The 9,975-nt window shown below is 39.1% G+C and overlaps 1 protein-coding gene across 1 annotated transcript; it reads left to right on the forward strand.

Moving 5' to 3' along the window:
• Nucleotides 1–311: 311 nt before the first annotated feature.
• On the forward strand, nucleotides 312–9,751 carry LOC134674070 (lipid storage droplets surface-binding protein 2). Its single transcript, XM_063532125.1, has 6 exons — nucleotides 312–474; nucleotides 1,061–1,187; nucleotides 1,882–2,114; nucleotides 7,027–7,216; nucleotides 8,460–8,588; nucleotides 9,298–9,751. Exons 2-6 carry the CDS (start codon nucleotides 1,061–1,063, stop codon nucleotides 9,537–9,539), a joined length of 921 nt encoding a protein of 306 aa, XP_063388195.1. The 5' UTR covers nucleotides 312–474; the 3' UTR covers nucleotides 9,540–9,751.
• The last annotated feature ends 224 nt before the right edge of the window (nucleotides 9,752–9,975 follow it).

Below are 9,975 nucleotides of genomic sequence, written 5' to 3' on the forward strand. Positions count from 1 at the left end.
AATGGGTTAAGCTAATAAAAACAAAAGAAGCGAGTGCCGCCGAGTAGTTTTTTGTTCATTTTGTTGTGCAACTTCGCAATAGATGGATATAATTATGTTTAGGTAGCCTAACGGTGAAGTCTGCACTGTCTGCACCATCACCTGAATAGGCTTGGGCCAATATTTTCGTTAATTTCACGACTATTACGTGTTTTGTTCGGACCAACTACGTGGCTTGTAGCACACAGTCATCGGTCGACCAAAGTCCATCGCGCGATATCGGCCAATGAGGATTTTACTTCGGTTATAATACAGCCGGCTGCCATAGGAGCGTCATTCTGTGAAGTGCTAAGAGAAGAGACGGTTGTGTTAATATTTTTCGTAGTATTTTTAAGATTTCAAGTGATTTTTACGAGAAGACAACGTGTATTTTTAAAAGTTAACGCATTATTCTAATTGTATATTTTATAGAGGAGGAAAATAAGGAATCTTAAGGTATTTGTTAACCCCCAACTTTAGTTTACGAATTACTCGTCCGACACGGTCAATTTAGAACGTAGCGTTGTGAAATCAAGTCAATGTGACCCTTCCATCCTATCTACCACACTTAGAACTTAATATCATGTCCAATTTGTATTGCTACAACTACAGAAAACATTTTATGAGACAAATTAGATCTACCTTCTTTATGAAAAAACTAATAATCTTCAATGCAATTTCTTTCCTAGTATATTTTTCAGTTAAATCCTTGTTAGAATTTTACATTAGAGTATTTAGAATATCTAAGAATATTATACTTATTAATTCTTGTTCTGTTCAACTAAAATAGTCCAGACATTAGGGTGATGTTCAGTTTACCTGGCTTTAAATGTAACTAGGAACCCGCCCGGGCTACGCACGGGTTAACAATTTATACACCTAATCCTGCCTCAAGAATCACTCTATTGATATGTGAAAACTGCATGAAAATCTGTTCAGTAGTTTTTAAGTTTATCGCAAACATACAAACAGACAGATGCAGCAGGGGGACTTTGTTTTATAATGATGTTGTTTACTGATACCTTTTGATGTGCTTATTCAGATGGCCACAGAAGTGAGCACAGCTCCGATGGCGTTGCCGCAGCTACAGAGTGTACAGAAGGCCATGGCCATCCCCACGGTGGGGGCAGCCGTTGGGCAGGTCGGAGCGCTATACACCAGAGTTAAGGGTAAGAGCACACTAACAATATTGTAATAAATAATACACAGGCTTAAACTTTTATAGGGCACACTTGGATATCATAATTATGGAAATAATGACTACCCTAAACAACATTATCTTTTTTGTATATTTTTCTTATGTAGAATGTTTAGGACTCCGAGGCAATGAGGCTTGAATCATGTATATTTTTATCTAGTCTAGACTAATGCAAAAGATCTTATTTTGCGAGAGGCATATAAAGGTATACAAAATAGAAGTTGGACACCATCAATTTATGAAGTTATAATACATTATAGAAAACTCTTTTCTAATGTGTCTGATTCATAGTTCTCATTCACAAGATAAGGCAGAAAACAGTCTATTTCATTATTATACCTATAGGGTCAGGTAGGGTAAAAATAAAACACGGATATAAATAAGACTAAGTTTTTAACACTCAATAACTTACTCTATTTCATTCCAATTCCATTTAAAAAGAAGTCTACGTACCATACAAGGCTTCTTTTTAATGGAATAGGAATGAAATAGAATAAGTTTTTGAGGGTCAAAAACTTAGTCTTATTTTTACCCGTGTTTTATATTTACCCTATCTGACCCTAGTCTATTTTATATTTGAAATTAAATGGTGCTGAAAAAGCTACTGGTGGAGTCTTTCTAAGTTTCCTGTTTGTACAATAATAAAATGATTATTTTGTCCCCAGACGCACACAGCCTGTTAGAATGGGCGCTCTCCACAGCAGAAGCAGGCGTCACCCTCGCAGCCCACACAGCAGCCCCATACGTGTCAGCGCCCCTCGCCGTTGGAGACGCCAAAGTTGCCGGCTACATTGATGCCCTCGAGAAGAAAGTGCCCCTAGTTAACGAACAGCCACAGGTCATTGTGGAAACCACAAAGAAGGCTGTGCTGTCGAAAATCTCACCACAGCTCAATAAGGTTTGTTCTTAATGATTTCTTTACTTTGTTATCTCAGAGTCACTGCAACCCTTCTGGTGTTGTAGGTGTCCATGGGCGACGGGATTTGCTTACCATTTGCCTCCTATATCATAATAACGAATATTGGCCTGAAACTGGTCACTGGTCAGATGTATCCATTAGTTTATTTAATATTTGTTTTTATTCGTATTACTTACAAATACTAAAAAGACCGACATTTTCCCTTTTATAATTTTCACAATTTTATTTTGGAAACTCTCCAACGCCGCGTTAGCAATCCATACTAATATAAATGCGAAAATGTGTCTGTCTATATGTCTATTTATACCTTTTCACATTTACCGCTGAATCGATTAAGTTAAAATTTGATATAGCCTCGTGCCGTCCACCATACAAAATTATAGCCAAGGAAATTAGAATCTTGTTGTATTTTCAATTGGGTTCATTTTCATTTGTTCGAAAATTTTACGAGACAAATGAAATGCTACCTACTTTCTTTTCAATTAAGGTTGACATTCCATCGAAAGTGAGTGTACATCCTAATGTACATTGGGCGGCACGAGGATAGAGTAAGTTTGAGTCCCAGGGAAGGACATAGGCATAGGTTAATTTTTACCCGGAAATCATCCCTTAAAAAAGTAAAAAGTGGGGTGGAAATAACATATTTCAGATAATTGCGATGAATCACTGAATGAATTATCAATTGAATTATTTCCATTATTTTTATCTAGGCGGTATAGTTGTCTCTCAAATAAGGAAGTTGGAATGACGAATCAATAAAAAGGAGATTAAATAAAAAAAAAGCGGCCAAGTGCGAGTCGGACTCGCCCATGAAGAGTTCCGTACCAGCAAGTAACATAATAAAATTGCGGTTTACGATTTATGACGTATTAAAAAAAAACTACTTACCAGATCTCGTTCAAACCAATTTTCGGTGGAAGTTTGCATGGTAATGTACATCATATATTTTTTTAGATTTATCATTCTCTTATTTTAGAAGTTACAGGGGACACACACATTTTACGACTTTGGAAGTGTCTCTCGCGCAAACTATTCAGTTTAGAAAATAATTATATTAGAAACAATATCATTTTTGAAGACCTATCCATAGACAGTAGACACTCCACACGTATGGGTTTGATTAAAAAAATTTTTTTGGGTTTCAGTTCTAAGTATGGGGAACCCCAAAAATTTATTGTTTTTTTTCTATTTTTGTGTGAAAATCTTAATGCGGCTCACAGAATACATCTACTTACCAAGTTTCAAGAGTATAGTTCTTATAGTTTCGGAAAAAAGTGGCTGTGACATACACGGACAGACGGACAGGACAGGCATGACGAATCTATAAGGGTTCCGTTTTTTGCCATTTGGCTACGGAACCCTAATAAGCTACCCAAATTACGCAGACGAAGTCGCGGGCAAAAGCTAGTCTAGGGCATAAATAAGGTAAACACTATACAGTATGGTATACATTGCTATACATTTTTGAGTGAGTCAACATAGATACCTACTCCGATGTTTGTAATACTCGTATTTTTGGCAGATCTGAGATCAGTTCTTAATTTAGCATTAAACCACATTGATTTCGTAAAATTGTTGCTTATCATGAACAGTGGTACAACTAAAAATGAAATGCTATTGCATTTAATATTCTATCTTTTACTGGTAAGATTTAAAATCGAATGGCATTTCATTTTGTTTTGTGTCACTATTCATGATAAGCGTCGAAATGGGTCATAATCATAAAAATATAAGAACGGTTTGTGTACGATTTTTACAGCCAGGTGGCAAAATGGCATCCTATGTGGCGTCTGGAGCCGATTCCCCATACATACCCGGCTTGACCCTTTAAAGCAGCGGTCGGCAACCTTTTAGCAGTTAAGCGCCACATAGTAGTTAACGAAGCGGACGCGGGCCGCACTTTGTTAATATGTGTGACTTTATTAGACATTGTTGTTTGACAATATTAGGTATATTATACAAAATAGCCAGGTGGGCTCGCGGGCCGCAAGTGAGAAGGCCGCCTGTTGCCGACCGCTGCTTTAAAGGGCCATATACGAGAATGTAGGTACTATAAAACATTGTACGATACACGTGCGAATAGATACCTAATTATTGGCAACTCATATCGACAACAATTCATCCGGTCGTGTTTTAATACTCATTCATATTTTTTAGGGTTCCGTATTAGTCGACTAGGAACCTTTATCTATAGTTTCGCCATGTCCGTGGCTTTGCCAGTGGGGAGACACTCCTGACTTCGGGCAAACTCGGCTCCGTTCGGCTCAGCATTGCTCCAAGCAATTATTAGGGTTGGCACCACTTGACGTCTTTTTGCGTGCACGACCACAGATAAAATAATGACTTCAATTTTGACAAACATAAATAGCCGAAAGGGATAGTGTCATATATTAGAAAGGGCCAGCATGATTCGTCCCTGAATCGCTGCTAAACTACGGTTTTGTATTACGAAGTGTCCTTAGTACTATTATTTATTCTGTGGCTTTGCTCCGTGATCGTTAGTGCTAGAAAGCTGCAATTTTATGTTTATTGCTCTTAAATTCTTGGCACACACTGGTACTAATAATATTACGCTGTCATAACATGACATGCTGTGTGCATGACCAGGCGTGTCTCACTCCGCGATTTCGTCGCTTTGCTACAGGTAGCTAAAGGTACATCCGCTCGACCCCAATTTTTGGGGTTTGCCATAAGCCGCGCGTGGCGCTGTCGCCACCTAGCGGCCATATCTGTCCTAATCGTAACAGACGCGTTTTGTTAGAGAGTGAGTCTTCTGTACCTAGTACTATTATTTATTCTGTGGAATGACCTCAACTCAGGCGCCGGTGCCCATACAATTATATTTTCTTTCATACACAATATCTCTGGTTACATTGATTGTCTGGAGGACAATGACACGGCCGCTGATATCAACATCCGGATCCGACACAAACTGAGGCTCAATAACAGATAACATTCAAACTATTCAAGGTGGCGTAATAATATTCAATAATGATTTAACCTAACTATTGATATTGCAATTTGAACCTTGTAACTGAGACAGTAGAGTTCTTATTTAAATGGCTTATCAATATGCCTACTAGATATAAATTTGGAATCTTAAAATAGGGAATATTACGCAAAACTCTGCGTAGGGGGCGCCACTACCACTCCATCACAATCTGGGGGTCTACCGCGAAACAAGAAATTCGAAATTTTTCTCTATCACTCTTGCATATTCGAGCGATAAAGAGGCAGATAACTATATTTCGATTTTCGCATTTCCCAGTAGGCCTTGTATTTTATTGTCTGTGAAAACTTGTCAAAAACAGTTTAAGGCACAGTATGTATGTAACCTTATGGCTCCTCTACACGATGGGCCAGCGCCGGCCACGCCAAGGGACGCATTTATGCATTAGAGGGAGCAAGTGATATTGCTATCTCATTCTACCGCATGGCTGCGTCCCTTAGAGTGGCCGGCGCTGGCCCATCGTGTAGAGGAGCCATTATAGGGAATTCATAATGATTTATATCTTATATCATTGTATTTAAAATGATATGCATGCAATCTTATGTTTGAACTGAAACCGGATTAGCAACAACATCGATATTATTTATCTGCACCTACGTCAGATAATAAAAGTCCTTTGCTAGATATCATAATCTCACAGATATGCAATGCGTCTCGAAAACAATTCCTTTATTGCGTCGTAATTAAAATATACATAGGTACGAGTACCTACGAACTTATGTACGGAATATCATTTGATATTTACCACGCTCCGCTCCGAGCGTCCACTCAGGCCTTACATTTAGCCGTCTGCAGTCTGGCGTACAAACGTAACTCATCGACGTGCAGACTGGACTTTATTTTTATTTTTTTATTATGCATGGGTTTACTCATGGCCACAGACTAGCCGAGGCGTAGGCGTTGCCAGTTCGGGCGTATAAATACGCACCTGGCCCTTGATTACCTTGATAAATGGGGAATAATAATAGGCACATAACCGGTCGGTTACTGTATTACCGTTGAATTACAGTAGGTAGAACCCGTAGAACGGTCGAGATGATTATCCAAATATATGTATTAGCTATGCCCGCGAGGGTTACGGATTGTCTCATTTGCCCTTCCCTCGTCCAAGGTTTTTGGAGTTTATCAAAAACGGTTAGTTTGCCTTACTTTAAGGCAAACCAAAAAAAAGGTTGCACATGTTCTATGATTAGATGGGAATCTAATCATGGTTAATCATCAATTCTTTAGGTCATGAATTTGGTATGCGGATGGATGCGCATGATATGGAATATTCTGGAAATCCTACAGTTAGTCATAGTATACACCTACTATTTAGCGACTACATTTTTAACCAATCACATTTTCTAGCAATGTGATAAATTATCATACAATAGAGGCCAAGCAACGTGTTTCAATAATTAATTGTTTACCTACAACCTACCTGCGTAAGCACGAAATACTAGGCATTATAAACATCAAACAAAACAGCAATTGCTGAACCTGAACAAATATTTGATTACTTCATAACTTTCATAAGTGCACACTCTATCTGTGGACGTCATCAGACGATAATACCTTTCTAAATGATGTCATGGCACGCTTTTGTCAGAGAAATGCTTACGTAGATAGTGTTTTTACCTAATTTGTATACAATCCACAAAGTAATATTCTTTCGTATGGAAGGCTTAGGTGTATATGCTATTCTATTTTTGGAAATATTATTGAGAAACGAAACAAACAGATTCCTGGTCTTGGCTCCAAGTAAAACAAAGTACGTTTTCTTACGCTATATAAAAAAATAGTTCGAAATGAAGAATTGCTATTATAGCGTCTAAACTTTTGACATATAGACCAATTTTCTCTTTTTAATGTCGAAAATTTGTTTATTTTTGTCACCAGGTTGTCGGCTGCCGCGTCGCCGCCGAGCAACGCGTGAAGTCACTCAAGGAGCTCTCCTGGGCCAAAGCCAACGCTCTTCTCAACACAGCTTACGGCCAGAAGGCGCTCATTAGCGTAGACAGTGGCGCCACCTACGCCATGCAGTTGTTGGACCACTACTTACCCCCCGTAGGACCTCAGGAAGAATCTGGTGAGTACCGCAAGGATCTACTCTATGTCACTCAAGCTCTCCTAGGCCAAAAAACAACTTTTTCAACACAGCTTAGGCGCTCATTGTTTAGACAGTGGCGCCACCTACGCTATGCATTTGTTGGACCATTTGACATTAGGCAAGAAACAATTTCGATGTATTATACATATATATTGTGCATATACACAATATGAAAGCCGTTAACCAACGGCATGATAGCAACGCAGCAATTTCATGACGTCCGGAGTACCATCGTCCACACTGTTAACTGAAAATATACCTTATTGGAAATACATAAGTTACACTTTTGTTGCTGCTAGTGCCCTGATAACAGAAAACTGTTATAAATCCACAATCAATGAAAATGTCGACCGAGAGTTCACCAGGCTCAATTAAGATAATTACGTTCATTTATAACTTATTACTTAACCGCAAAGTGATCAATAGTACAATAGCACAAACTGACCCTTATGCCTTTGAAATAAAGTTTATGAAATATCAATTAATTTATTCAATATTGCATTGCCATGTACATAATAAAAGTGGATGGTGGACTCTAATCTCATTCTTATTAGGTTGACGATTGGTTAGCAATACCGTAAGAGTACGTTTGTAAGCGGTTATAATTTATAATTAATGTATCGAAATGTTCGCTGATCGAAATACCTAGTATCGTCAACTGATAGCTTACGAGCCGGAAATTGAGCCTGACGTGAGCCATAGATAGGCTCATTCATCCAATCAATAAAACGTCCTAACATCCTCGACCCTTTGAATGCTACGCCTGCTGTACACGGCGCATCAATGTTACGGAATGATTTAGCGGCCAAGGGTTAAAAATATTGTGTTGAATTCGTCTCTTATTACATAAAAAACAACGGGTTGCACTCCGGGAGTGCCGGCAGAAGTGAAAACTCAATGACATTAACAGTTTTTCGATCAGGTCACGTGTCCGTCTTACGTCTTACGCTCTCGCAGTTTAAAATTTTTTCCCAATCACAAAAAGTGCACAGCGCCGCTAAAGAAGTTTTCACTTCAAAAGTGTCAAATTCAACAGCGTTTTAATTTGAGAGGCGTACATTACTACTCCTCTGGCGCAGCGACCCAAAGTGTGTCTTGGCCTCCAACACGACTGCTCGCCACTGATCCCGGTCCTGTGCCGTTTCTCGCCAGTTCTCAACCCGGAGCTCGCGGAGATCAGTGTCCACCAACGTACATTAATAACAATGTATTTTTGTTTCAGTTGAAATAGTGTCAGCAACCAACGACCCAGCGCTGCACACGGTACAGACGGTGGGCCGGCTCAGCGCCGTGGCGGCGCGCCGGGTGTGGGCCAACCTGGCCTACAAGGTCAACGAGCTCAGGCAATCTGGTACGTAACCTGGTGGTGGTTGACCCCTAATATGGTGGAAAGATTTGCTGGCTATGGATGAGGTTTTGGTGGCTCAGATGGCAGGCGCTGGAGTATCGATCCAGAGGCCGTGAGTTCGAATCTCACCCAAGACAGTAATTTTTCCACTTTTAAATTTATTCTAAGCTTAATCTGGTATGTACGTACCTACAGTTCTTAAGGGGCACACAGATTACCAATTCGCCGGACGATATCGGCCTGTCAGTGAGTCGCAAAAGATGACAGTTCCAAACAACTGACAGGCTGATATCGTCCGGCGAACTGGTAATATGTGGGCCCCTTTACACGTTTATCGTTAGCAGAGTTAAGTTCCGTGGGTTCAACGAGCAGTTTTTTAAAAATTGGATCGCTTTTTTAGGTCATAATACGCTTGCCAAAAAATATAAATAGCAGTCTTCAAATAGTTGTCGGAAAAAATAAATATATTTATTATTAAATATATATGTAGGTATTTTTGTCAGTATTGAAAATATTTTAGTGGTAACAACTGATAAAAAAAATCTCTACTATGTTTTATATCTGTCTGTTTTCCTTGACTTAATGATATTTTTGCTACCACGAGTTTCAATGTTGTTCGGGTCTCCATAAATAAGCTATCAACGTGGTATCTCCTTCAACATAAATCTTATCATGGTAACAATAGGCAATAACAATGCGTTATTGTTTACAGGTATAGACTTTGATGTGACTCGCTACCTTAAAGCTTTGCTAGCTGCTCTCCACCTAGCTTCAGTCACCAACCTGCTGCACCAAAAAGAGGCAGCCAAAGAGGAGCAACCGGCCAGCCCCGCAGAGCCCAAGACTTCGGAAGCCCCCCCGGAGACCCACCAAACTGCCCCCACCACCGCCAACAAGGTCAAGGCGACTCCTGAAGGAAAATCTGCAAACCATTCCAAAAATAAATCCAACTAACTTTTTTTAATATTTAGGATGCTACAATGTCGATATACTGGTTTTATCGACCTTGTTCTAGCTGTAAGGAAAAGCACTATTTTATAATTTTAATTGTATTTAAAGTGGCTATAATTATACACCGCCTAGCGTTTTGATAATGATATTGAATTGTAATGCTTTTTAATATTTGGAAAATGTATTTACAATAAAACGATTTGTATTTTTATAAACTTTTTTATTTTGTAGTATACTTGGTTAGCACTAGATGCGTAGTCTAGGAATCTAGGATACAGTTCTTATAATGGTTTAGGCCCAAGATTCGATTACATGGGTTGAAGAGATATGAGACTTGATATGGAATGTAATCCGATCAATGAGAAACTTCTGAATGTAAATAGTTTTTTGGGGTACCACGATTTACTCGTAGTAAAGAAAAATTAACTTATTTAACCCT

This window comes from Cydia fagiglandana, chromosome 2 (assembly GCF_963556715.1).
Source record: "Cydia fagiglandana chromosome 2, ilCydFagi1.1, whole genome shotgun sequence".
NCBI lineage: Eukaryota > Metazoa > Arthropoda > Insecta > Lepidoptera > Tortricidae > Cydia > Cydia fagiglandana.

Coding starts and splice junctions, on each gene's coding strand:
- LOC134674070 (XM_063532125.1), top strand. CDS start 1,061: ATGGCCACAGAAGTGAGCACAGCTCCGATGGCGTTGCCGCAGCTACAG. Junction 1,188..1,881: donor GCTATACACCAGAGTTAAGG/GTAAGAGCACAC, acceptor TTTTGTCCCCAG/ACGCACACAGCCTGTTAGAA. Junction 7,217..8,459: donor AGGACCTCAGGAAGAATCTG/GTGAGTACCGCA, acceptor TTTTTGTTTCAG/TTGAAATAGTGTCAGCAACC.